This window comes from Micrasema longulum, unplaced genomic scaffold (assembly GCF_059751315.1).
Source record: "Micrasema longulum isolate JH-2025_06_02 unplaced genomic scaffold, ASM5975131v1 h1tg001156l, whole genome shotgun sequence".
Lineage (NCBI taxonomy): Eukaryota > Metazoa > Arthropoda > Insecta > Trichoptera > Brachycentridae > Micrasema > Micrasema longulum.
Window position 1 is genome coordinate 141,808 of NW_028278343.1, and position 13,585 is coordinate 155,392.

At 30.0% G+C, this 13,585-nt stretch overlaps 1 protein-coding gene across 1 annotated transcript in view; it reads right to left on the reverse strand.

Moving 5' to 3' along the window:
- The window catches only part of LOC148276736 (potassium voltage-gated channel protein Shaw-like), a 273,952-nt gene that overhangs the window by 132,069 nt on the left and 128,298 nt on the right, over window positions 1–13,585 (reverse strand). Inside the window, exon 4 of the mRNA XM_088233849.1 lies at window positions 11,338–11,517. Within this exon, the coding sequence (XP_088089975.1) occupies window positions 11,338–11,517 (180 nt within the window). The remainder of the gene's footprint in view (window positions 1–11,337; window positions 11,518–13,585) is intronic.

Below are 13,585 nucleotides of genomic sequence, written 5' to 3' on the forward strand. Positions count from 1 at the left end.
TTCTGAACGCAATGGTTGCGCGTATTACGCACGAGAGAATCGCAGCGAATTCGCCCTTTCTGGACAAGCTCTCTGAAGCAGATGTGTAAAAATGTTGAACAACAATAAATAACTCACAAATATTAAAGTAATATAAAGCAAGAAGCCCAGAAGAGTGTTTTCGACTCGATAGTGAGCTACTCTGTCTGCGATTGGTACGCCTTATGGTGTTGTCATTGAGTTTGCTTGGCGTACTCCTAGAACCCGTATTCGACTTTTGGCATGGCACATTTAAACGATAATAAATTCAAAATAGTTGACAAAACTATTTTATATTAAAGGGTGACTTCTGTAGTATATATATAAGACGCTTGACTTACGCGCGAGGTTGATTTGTGTCACACCCGGATCACCACTGTAATTGAGCGGTTTGCCCTGTTTTAATAAAAAAATATAAAAAATTCCCATGAAACGTAAGACTATTTTTTACGCTTTCAAACAACATTTCAAATGACTTATGTCAATTGTCATAATAATGTCAATTGACTGACCCAAAAATTATATTTTGAACTGTTAATGTCAAATTTAAGGTAAATTTAATGTTTCACCAGAATGCATTAGAATTTATTTATTTTAACTTCCAAGAATAAAAAATAAATGTTTTTAAGCGAACGAATTTCTAAAAAAATTAATGACCTAGCCAACCAAAAAACAGACTGGATCAAAGAAAAATTAGTGATATTTTTTCTTTTGTAAAAAAGTTTATAAATGCTCCAATTGATGTTTAAATTACTACTGTATTTAGTAGGCCAATACAGCTTACTTATTTATGCGATGCACACTACGGTAAATGATGTTTCTTTTGGAATATTAATTATTTCTGATTCTAGGAAACTTATGTAGAAAATAAAAATGAATGTAAAACGAACATGAGATTTTAATCTATTGGTGAGGTAGAAACATTAAAATTGATTGTGTCTACATAAGTACGCGATGTAATTGTATTCTTGTTTTGAAAAACAATTTCGATCATAAACAAAACAAATGTATAAAAAAATACGACGGTTAAATTATTAAATTTTTTATGTATTTCTTACTGGAAAAACCCGTACCAAGGAATTTACTTTACAAGTATAGTTTAGTTTGACTTTTTTTCTACACAATGAATAGTTTTTTAATAGACTTTCTTACATAAACAATAAATATTTGATTTAAGATTTAAACTGTTGAATATTAACATTTTAAAAGAATAATAAACTATTGACTTTTAATTTAAATGTATTGTCGAAAAACATACAATAATTAACTTATGGAAAGCGGATATTTATTTCTTGAAAGCGTGTTTGTAATGCGATATTTAACGTCTTTTTTTTAAGAACTGTGTGTGGTTTTATATTTTTCTAAATGCAAATATAATGAAGTAAATGTATAACGTTTAATATTTGTATTAACATACGTTATTAGTACAAATAATATGAATTATATGCATGTTAACGATGCAGAATAGAGTTATGGGTGTGAAATAGAACCAGAACCTTCAACGAGTGTTTTCGACTCTACAGCTTCTCTAGAAAGAAAAACATACGCCTCGTAGTGTAATGGTTGGCGTATTTGCCTACCATGGTTGTGGTTCCACGTTTGATTATTTGAAGGGTTTTCTTTTTATTTATTTATTCATATAAAGATAAACATTACAAAAAATAATAACGCATCTCTAACTCTATGAGACTAAGAACCTCGGGTTAAGTTGAGATACAACATAACGGAAAAACAACTGTCCCGTTATTGTCCATTATTGTCCCTAGACTGGCACCTGAAGCTTAAGACTGATTTAATTACCTTCCTGTAGGAAATGAGCAATAAACGTTGTTTTAGTTTTACCAATCAAGTGCGGATAAAAAAATTAAAATTACGATGATATGCATATTATTAGAGATATATAAATAAAACTTAAAGATGTTTAAAAAAATAACGAAACTTCTGATTTATAGCTTGCCAACTACAGATGGCCGGTGATCGCTAAAGAACAGAACAAGAAATGAATAAGTTAGGCGCCGAACTGGAGTCGCAGATATCATGGATTACGAAGCAAAATGAAAATAGCAGTAAGCAGGACTCTTGGTGAGACAAATTTATGACAGGTGAAAATAATAAAATGGCTACCAAAAAAGTGTTGGAAGGCCACAAAAAGATGGGCCGATGACATTGCCTCGAAAGCAGGTAGAGTATGAATAAAAGAGGCGGGTGACAGAAAGGGGTGGAAAAAATTGGAGCAGACGGTGGATATAATTAGGCTAAAGAAGAAAAAGAAGATTAGCGACATTAAAGAAACATTTAATGCTTTACCAGATTAATTATTGCAATAACCATAAACATCGATTGGGCTCATTTGAAGAACAATAATAGTTAAACATTTCAAGAAACATTCTTCAGGCAAATGAGTTCCAGTTATCCTTAAATCTAGTTAAATAAAATTTCTTAACTAAGCCCTTGTGAGTTAAAGCTAAATAATATGTCTGACATTGAGCAAGTTAAAAAAATTAGAAAACATTTTAATTTCATTGACTTTTGGCATTTATAATATTAAACTTATTACTAAAGGTCACTAAATGGCCCTTTGACTATTTGACTATAGAAAAATATGATCTTCACTCTGAAATATTCATGAATAAATATTTAAAAAGTTTTCGTTTTAAATGACAGAAATAACTGTTCTTAGAACTCTTTTTTAATAATTTATCATATGGTCAAAAAGCTTTTTTACAATTAATATTCAAAGCACGGTTAAACATTTCAATAAATATTAGTACATATTTAGAGTGTACGTTTGTGTAAGCTTCTAACACCACGTGTGCACATGTGCACATGACACCACGTGTGCTTCACGTCTAATGATGGCTTGGTAGTACCAAAAGTATGTAATAAATATGGAAATAGAACTCTCAAATATTTGGTACCTAGAATTTTTAATTTATTACCAAAAGAACTTAAATTTAACTCACATTGTAACAAGAGCAAAATAAGAGAGTGGCTACTCGATCAAGAGTTTATATATGAATAGTAGCTTAGGTGTAAATATTTTATTTTTTCATATATTTTCTTGTATTTCAAAAAATAAATTTATATATTATTATTTGTATAAACATGTTTATTCTGATCTTTCCGGCTGTTATTTTTTATATGTTATTCATTGTTTTTATAAATGTAAATAATATTATTAAGTCAGTATAAATATAATCTTCACCAACAAGCTACAAAAAGTGGCTTGGTGGGATTTTAGTTTTAGTAAAAATATAACAAGTGAAATTTTTTTAAATTGTAAAAATGTATAATTATGCTATTAAATCAAATAAAAATAAAAAAAAGGTTTCAGCTCTTTCACTTCACAAAAATTAACAGATGAAAGAGTAGTGGAAATGTGTATGTTCAAACACAGGCAAAATGGTGAATTTTACACAGTGTGTAAAGTGGCCACTGAAACTGGAAGATTAAAAACAAAAGGTCCTGGTCGTTTACTATAATTGCAAATGTGTTCGGAGAACGAACATGAAATTGCGTTATTCCAAAGTTGTTCAATGATCTCCCACAAACCATAATTAAAATGAAAGATCTTCAATTGAAAAAAAAAGAACTGAAAAAAAATATTTTAAATACTTTATAGTGTCTGTTGTCTGCCTAGATGCTTAGACTCCCATTTAACATACTCAAAAATGTTATCTCTCTCTGTTGCAATTAAAATAAGATTATTGTTTAGAAAGATTATCATTTATAAAAATAAATCGTCTTCATTGTTTCGGTGGGTGAGCTTCATTTATTGTAGACGTAAAATATAAATATTGATTTGTAATTTCGCATTTTTGTTTTTTAGTGAATTAATAATTATGCCGACGGAAGAGGGCTTAAAATATTCATGACAACGTTCATTCTCAGGAAAATTAGGGTGAAGATTTGTTAACCCAACATTAGTATTTTCTCATAGGGTACACGATGTACCGATAACCTGTAAATCTCAAAAAGTTCTAATACATGGAACATGCGAGTACATCATAATGGATTTTATACCTTTTACAAGTCATAAAGCTAGTAAGTTACGACTTTGAACTAGAAGCACAACATAAAGTTTTTATTGAAGCTTTTATTGCAAGCAACTGTTTCGTAACAAATCACCATTTCAGGTAAAACGCAAATAAAAAAAAGTTTATCTCTAAAATTTGATTATAATGTCAATAAAATATGTATCTCACAATGATTATTTAGAAATAATGAGCGAAAACGCTATTTTTTTACTGAACGTGGTAAAACATCGACAGGTTTGTACTTGAACATATAACTATTTAGATTTCTCCTCAATTAATTAAGTAATAATTCAGACATATGAACCTCACCCGCATCAATAAAAGTTTCAGCTATTTAACTTCGCAAAAATCAACAGATGGAAGAATTGAGGAAATGGAAAAACATGGTTTTTAAACATAGGTAGAATGGTGAGTATATCATATTGCAAAATAGCTACTTGATTCAGCCGATGTCATCTAGCCTTCCATATACCACTATTTTTTTTTCCTACTGTGTCTCTGTTAAAAGTTTAAATATACCTTAATTTAATGGTTACTGAATCTTAAATTACCTATTAAAACTTGGGGTAATTTACAGTAAGAATTCATTTTAATTATCTAAAGTAGTTATAGAAAAGTGAACAATCACATTTTTTTACAAGTTGAAGTTAATAAGGGTCTATGAAATACTGTCGAGCAAAAAATATTTTTTTAATACTTATTAGCAGCATGAATTTTTTATTTTATTTTGAATCCCCACAAAAACGGTCCATTGCATTGGCCACGACCCTCATATGTCACGGTTCGTGTAAACTTTTACCTTATTTGTGACCGCTTAAATTAAATAGAAAATTGTCACGAATTGACTACTTACTAATGGTAGAGACGCTCCTTCTTTATTTACATTTAAGTAAGATAAAAATGTCACTTTCTAAATATTAAGGTTGTCTCTTTATCCTTCTTCTATCCTTCCCATCTCCTCTTTTCTGTTCATAGAAAATGTTTTTTTTTTTTTTGGTTGATATTTGTTTTTAATTTTTGTATTTTTGTATAGAATTGTAAGATTCAATATGCCCATATACTTGTAATTTTATCAGACTGAACGGTTTGGGTAGGTAGGAAAAAATTGCCTTAAGGCAATTTGTCCGCCCTTAAATGTATATATATATAGTATATGTATATAAAGTGTTAAAAAAATCTTGACGTCACAATTATCAAGGCCAAACATGTGTTTTTGTAGGAACATATTTTTTAATAATTTCGTGTAAAAATTAATGTATGATAACATTTTCTTACAAAATCCACATTTATTTTGAAAATACAATTAATTTTCTAAATCCACCTCACATATTTTTATCGCTATTCGTAGTATGAAATATTTCCCAATCACTCTTTGTAAGGTCACCATATCAAGTGCACCGTTCTTTTTAAAATACAAAGTGACATTAACATTACTTTCAAGAAACAACTCTTCTCTTGCTTCTCATTCTTTCTCTTAGGATTATATTTTTCACAGTGTCGTTTTTTGTTGCATCGGCGTCGTTCTTTGCGGGCATCCATCTTCCCTTTTTTGTAATATAAAATATGGTTTTTCCTTCCGATATTATTCATTAAAGAGGTACGTCTTAAATATTTTCATCGAAGATCGTTTTTCACTAACTTTCAAACGTTTATTTGTCAGTGTCCATATTATTATGAAACTGCACAAGGCAATTTTCACAAGTTCAGTATCGACAAAAATGCCGTTTTAAAATATTAAATGAGTTAAGGAGACCAAAGAGAGTTGTAACAGAGGAGAGTTGAAACATTGGCAATATCGAAAAATCTACGATCGATGGCGAACTGCCAACATCGCGCATTTATTGTTTTTTTGATGTGTCACTTGATGGAGTCGGCAACAGCAGTCTACGGGGTATGGTAGTATGTATACGATATCTGGACGGAAAAAAATAGCAAAAGTAAGTTTTTGGCCAGAATTTTGATAGCTTGTTATTTGATTACGTGAATGCTGACGCGTTATTATTTCCAATATGCACTGACTTTTAAATTTCAAAGCGTGATATTGTTTTTCGAAATTCGCCTCTAGTTTTAGGTTAAAGGCCATTAATTTGAACACAACCTGATTTTTTGGGCCTAGAAGAGTTGAAACAACTTGTTTCAACTCAAAAAATCGGAAAATTTAAATATTGAAGTTAATGTTAAGAACTCAAATAATTCTCGTTAAAAAAAAAATGAAATGATGGTTATATGATTGGTTATCGCGCCAAACGTCCGTCCTTTTTTGTTGAAACATCTACAATCCGTATATAAAATAAAATAAAATATATATTATATCAAGGGAAAAATTTGCATTTGTGTTTGAAATTTAATATTCCAATTTCAAACCTTTATTTAAAATGTGAGCATATGAAGTGATACCTAGAAAGGAATATTTTGATGTACTCCAAAAGCTAAAAAAGTGAGTATTAATTAATTTTCAATTATATTACAAAACGACCGCTTTTGTTCACCCCTTTCTAGCTAAAATAGCTTTTACCCATTCAGACCTTTATTAATTCCGGTGGATAAAAAAATATGTATTATGTGCTTACTAAAAGACATGTTTAATTTTTTTAAATACTTTATAAAATATTTTACTTTAAATTTTAATGAACAATAGGTATTAAACTGATCAACAACGTATTGAGTTTGTCTAAATTTTTGTAGACAAGGACAGGATTCACTGCCTAGGGAGCTGTTAATATAAACCAGAATCCACCTGATCCAAGAAAACGGTTAAAAATTAAAATGCATTTTCAGGTGTTGCTTAGTATTTATGTTTAAAATGACTATTGAAATCATTCAACGAATGGTTATAAGCCCTATCAATGCCTAGACTTTTGTATGTTTATGATTCGGAAACGTTAATGTAACAAATGTAAATAATGCATGTTTATTTGATCAAATGAGATTAATTTAGCGAATTATAATGATGAAATTACTGGTTATATATTTATTTGGCATTTGAAAAAAAAAAAATATTTACAAAGCACAAAATCACATCACACAAAAAACTGGATTTCACCCCCTAAGGAATCATTAAGATTAAAAAATTACAACAGGGATAGAGAACATTTCAGAGAAGGAAATATTGAAGTGTAGACATTTATGGGGCTCATGACCAATCATTAGCTGGTTCAAGTGGCCACTTTACACACTGTGAAACACACAACTTAACTTAAATCAACAGACGGAAAAACTGAAAAAATATGGATGCTAAAGTATTTTTTTTTAAATGGTCATGAATGGTGCAAGTAGCGACAGGCAGGTGATTTACGATCACTCACTAAAATATTTTTAGATTCGAATGACAGCGAATCACCCCGCAGTAATAACTGCTTACCATATTTTTCACAAGTAAATAAGCATATATACATATCTGCAGTAAAAAAATCTAATAATACAAAAATAAAATGCTACATTTTTAAGGGCATTGTGCTTTGTCTAAGAGCCACACCTCCATAGCTCTTGAAAATTACTTTAAAATTAAATATATCTGTACCTCAGAGTCAGACGGTTGCAAATCCGAACGTTAAATGTTCAAAACAACCCTAAATAATCTACTTTCTCTAAGTGATTTCTAATAATTAATAATATACATTTGTATATTCAGCATCTTAATACATTGGTTCATTCATTATAAGACTTACGTTTCTTCAAAATCAATGGACATGGTCAGAAAGCGGATACGAAAATCTAAATGTCATTTGACCAAATTCTGCATCCGTCTGCCTCTAAAGTACAGATATTATGTAAAAACGACTACAATTCATTCCAAAACCAGCTAGAAATGAGTCAAACTAAAATTTTAAGTTTTGGGTGTGACGCCGACTACAAACACAAGCAAGAAAAGGGACGTACTTAGAGATACCAGTAATTAAAAAATAAACTCGCCGCTTTTTAATTTCGGTAAATAGGGGAGTAAATAAATCATAAATATCGTTTGGATTATAATTAACACCCGGACTGAAAGGGTTTAAAAAGTAAACTACTAATGAGCGAACTTGAGCTCAATTTTTATTCTTTGCTATGTATTTATTTTCACTCTAGTCTAGAGAGCACAGTCTAATGGACACGGAACGCTAATCCGAGTGGATTATCGGAACGTTTCGTGTAGCGGAGATTTTTATCCCCGCCTGGTAAAGGGTTAACTGACTTTGAAGTTTAATGAATCAGACAAGTTTGATCCCCTTCAACGGGGTAATACTAATTCATTGCTGATGATAATATAATGGTTTCACGGTTTTTATCTAAAGACAAAACTTTCTTCGTTACTTTATTAACCCTTTTGCAATGATTTCAAATGAGTCTACATTTATTTTATTTAGAATCTTGAAGTAGGGCACACATAAACATATGTGTATCCTTATAATAACAATGTACGTTTCGCACCTTAAGAACGAAAATGACTATACTAAAAGAATCAAATTTTTCGGAAATTGCAAAGGAAGAATGTGAATTGTGACACCTTCGTATTCTTTCGTCGATTGTTTTATTTTTCCCAAAGTAAGCACTAAATTTTAAATTTAAAAATTTACCGAAAGCATTCATTCAGATAAGAATCTATGAAAAAAAAACGGCAATAAAAATAAATGATTAAAACTTTAAGCAAGACATTTATTTAATGAGTCATTATTAGATTGCAAAAAATAAAATAAACAAATGCATTTTAATAAATAATATAACATAATTTTTACCAGGTCAGATCAGGTCACCAAACACATGATTATATTCATTCACAAAATGACATAAACGTAAATAAGCCATTAAGATTATCGTTAATTTAAATAATAAAATGACATAAATTTATATAAGTCACTTAGAATATCGGTAAGTTGGAATTAAATAATCACAAAACAAAATTGGTTGTTTTAATATTAAAAAAAAATTAAGTTAACTTGCCATTTGTGTCATGATAAAATAAACTCAACCGGCTTTTGGTCACTATCTGTTTGTCTGCGTTACGTCCTTCACACAGTAATGTAAACGCAACACTTATATAGTAGCTTCCGTACTGACACGGAATCTTAATTGTCAGTAACAAAGAGACTGATGTAACGGTTTTGTCCTATTCCCACCCGAATGTTGCGTTTTTTTTAATGCAGAAAGATGAAGTTTTCATTGAAGTTGTTTTATGATCTAAACTCATTCGAAGCTTTTTTTGAGTAAATTCGTTTTTGTTCTAAAGCTGTGATATATTTCAAATAATTTATTATTTAAAATTGTTTTTCATTATTTTCTGTTGACTGAGATTTATAAAAGTGTAATTAAATATGAGATCATTGAGAATGAAGATACGAGTATTCTCAATAAGGTAAAAAAAAAAAAATTGTAAAACTGAGACGTACGTTTTAGGTTCTTGGTACTTAAATACTGTGAAGATATTAAAATGAAGGTTAGTACTGAGAACGGTGAACTAAAATCAACCTTGGAAAATATATATTTGCTACAGGAGCAAAAATAGCACTTCACAATGGAGTCCTAGTGCCAACCTTTATGAATAGAAGCAAAGTATGGTTGAGGAAATACAAAGATTAAAGTAGGCTAAATACTGTTGCAATGAAATTTCTTAGGCAAACAAGTGGTAAACCTATGCGAGAAAGGTGCTCAACTGTCAAGATTCGTGCATTATTTAAGGCTGAAACAAAAATAAGCATCATAATTTATTTCTTCAAATATCATTTTGATATTTGATTTAACGAACAACATGAAACAACTTAGAATAAGAACCTTCCTTTAAAAAGATTTTCAAATTTTTAGTTGTACATGCCTTTACATATAATGTCAATTATTTAATATACTCTGAAAACTGGTTTCTCCCATTTAAATTGAAAATATAATTTTACAAATGTAAAAAATATTATATGATGTCAATATTTTTAATTTATTAAACGTGATTTTGAAGACCAAGGTTTTTCGATTTCTGAACAGAATTCAATCTGTGTTCAGTCATTTTTCATAAAATTGTGCGATTTTGTGGCGTTCTGAAAATTCGTAAGCCTTTTCTCTATGTAGGTCAGAGAATCAATTTGAGCCTCATACTGACATTTCCATACGTATATAGATATTTGAATAGTTTAAGAGTCACGCGTTTGCCTACCATGCAAGAAGTCTCGGGATTACTTTTTTTTACAAGTTTGACATGAAACATTAATTTGACAAGGTGTTTGACAATATTAAAATATTTCACTGCCCCTTGACGGGCACTTCTTATTCTTCTTGTAACAAAATTTATTAAAGTTACGCTTCAGTTGGTGTACCAACGTGGTGCCCTATGCGCCATTAGGTATATATCAACAGAAAAGTGATGACAATAGACATTGCAGTAACGTGATGGTCTTTTGAGGGAATTAAAAAAAGAATAATCGATTAGGTTCATAATTTAAAAAAAAGATTCTTTAATATTACTGTAAAAATTTTCAAACGCATTTAATTATGTACCTATCTACTTTTTGGTAGAATTTACCTTGATTAATATAAATCTATGAAGCCTTATGAAATTGAATAATATTAAATAACATATACCTGCGCATAATAATACAATAGCTGTTCATAAGATAAGCACCTACATATTGACCTGTTATATCATAAAACGCCTTAATTTTAACGTGGCACCTGTCATGTAAAAGCCCTCCGGGCGTATATAATAAATTAAATTAAAATAACAAAGTGCAACATTTAAATAATTATGTTTCGTTTTTAGTTTCTTGATGGGAGGAATACTTTCCCGAAACGAAAGTTACACACACTTTTAAAATTTATTTTATTTTTTAAGAGAATGCCGATTCAAACAATAAAATTATGAACTTTCTACAAACGATTTATTTTTTAAAAGTATTTTGCATTTATATTTGTAAAAAAAAAACAAAGTCAAAAATATCTTATAAAAATCAAAACATAATTTCAACGACACCCATTATTTTCAATCGGTTTTTTAAATTTTACAGGGAAATGTAAGAAAAAATCAAGTTTTTCATACAATCTCAGAAGGTTTCATGCCTTGTAAGAAGTCAGTTTATACAGAGAGCTTGTCAGAAGTTGTATATGATTAAGCTTAGCTTAGCCTTTGATGTCAGAAGAACGTTTTCATGATATAAACATGGTGTTTGTAAGAGAGAGCTACATACGCAACCAATATAAAAATGTGACGAAAATAATAGATTCCATATAAATTCCAAGGATAGGAGCCTAATATAAGCATGATATAAAATTGCTTATATGATTATAATTTTTTTTTTCATTACAATGTTATATTTTTCCTCACCTTGGCTGCCGTGGAGCTGGAAGGTTCATCAAACAGAGACCAGACCTTTGGTTTCAATCTTTGCCACATGGAAAGCTCTCCAGCAAGGTAAGCTTCTTCATAGCCAAATATCCTGGCTATCTCTTCATCTGACGGCTTCTCGCTATCTATGTCCAGCTTGTCGAGAATTGCGAGCGTCGTCTGAAATGAAAAAAAAATCATTTATTGAATGAAAATATTACAAATATTTGATTATTGAATCATAAATGCTTTCAAAGTGTCAAGAGTCGATTATTGTAATAATTTGTATGCAGGTCTGCCAATTAATAAAATGATTTACAGTCGCACCGAGAATTATTTTTGGAATCTTAGTTCAGTCATATTACTCCACTACTTCTGAAATTACACTGGCTACTTTTTACATACAGTGTAAAATAGGAACTGGCAAATTGGCACAACTCTGCTATGCATTTCAGTTGAACAGTATTAAAAACGTTTTACGCTTAGATCAGCTACGTCCCAGATGCTATCATTACGTCATCATCAAAAAAGTCATTACATATGTACGCAAGTAACGCTTTATTCGGTGAACGAGCTTTTGTGGTTGCAGGCCCTGTGGCATAAAATGGTCTCTCAGCAGAAGTGCAAAACTGTTAAGAGTAAAACAATGTTTCGGAAAATCCTTGAAATCCACCTGTTATCTTAATTATTTCAACAAATCTTGAGCATCAACTAATTAATAGTTTCACTCAATTTTTAATCAAATAAAATTAATATTGGTTAATTCACTTGATAAATTTATTTATTTAGCAATATATACGCCACATAGGCATTTTTAAGGACATATGTATACATTTAAAATTATCATAACAGAAAATAGAAAGACACTATCGTATAAAATATACTTAGAGGGAATGAAAGCGGGAGAAAGGTCTTTATAATTGAATTTGATTCAGAGATCTAAAGAAAAGAGATAACTTGTTATCAAAAAAATCACGACTGGTATGTTTGTTGGCAGACCTAAAAATTCTGGGCATAGGACAATGAAATCATAGTTAGTTCTATGGTTATCGTTATTAAAAATAAGTTTTTTCTGAGGTTTCCAGTTGAGATATTAATTTAATTGAGCTCAGTAGTTCAGGCGCATCAGAAAGTGAGTTGAAGAGTGGATTTATTTCGACGGTCTTGAAGAGAAGACATATTTGCTGATAATTATTATATTTTCTGATTAAGTACACTTAAGTGTATTATATGACAAAACTGGTGCTTGATGAGTTATCCAGGTAAATCAAAACAAAATCATCACATTTTTTGGTTCTGTATTTATTATCACATTAAAATTGTGACACTTTTAATGGATTGGTGGGAGAAGTTCTCGTTCTATAGTTGATTTTTTTTTCTACTACGATAAAAAAATATTTAAATAAGATAATCGTCGATCCGTTATTTTACAACACGGAGCTATTTTCTAATTTCGCTAGCTTACATGTATTTTAGCTAAAATGACATTCTGGCTGCAACATCAATATAAAATAGGGTGATTTTTTATATATTACATTAGCTTTGGTTCTAAGTCGTAAAATGAGTAATCTTGCTCTTGCCTGAAAAACTTTATGAACGTGATTCCCTGGGTGCCGTTTTATGCATTTAATTAAAAATATTATTAATAAAATAAATTCTGCCGTGCAATCCCTAAACTACCGTTACTCTAAAAATCCACTTTCTAAAAAAACGGGAAAACTTTTCAATCAATTAAGTCTCGATGATATTGACAAAAACTATTTTTTTTTTCAATTTCAGCATAAAGCTATGAGATGATTGTGATTAATTGAAAAAAAAACGTGTCTAATAAGTAATTAAAAATAAATCAATCATCAATGCCTGCAGACAAAAAGTTGCCCGAAACTAGTTAAATGCAGTATTTTAACTGAAAGCTGCATAGAAAGCGATTTTAAGTAATTATTTAAGCCCAAACTGCAGTATTTCATAAGGTTTACTGGGTTTTAGTTGGTTCTTGGTGGCAAATAATAGTTTTGCATGTAAGTCGTTGGAACCTAGATTTAAAAAAAACAAAGTTTATCTGTCAAATTAAAATGCACGTAATTAAAAAAAAATGATTGGAATGTATTTTTACAAATAAAAAAATCAAAAACAATGTTTTGAGTTTGTCCAAATTTTTTAAGATAAGAACTGGAGTCAACCCCTTAGGGAGCTGATAAAGTTAACATTTCATAACATAGATTAAGAACCTTTTATAGAAAGTAATGTA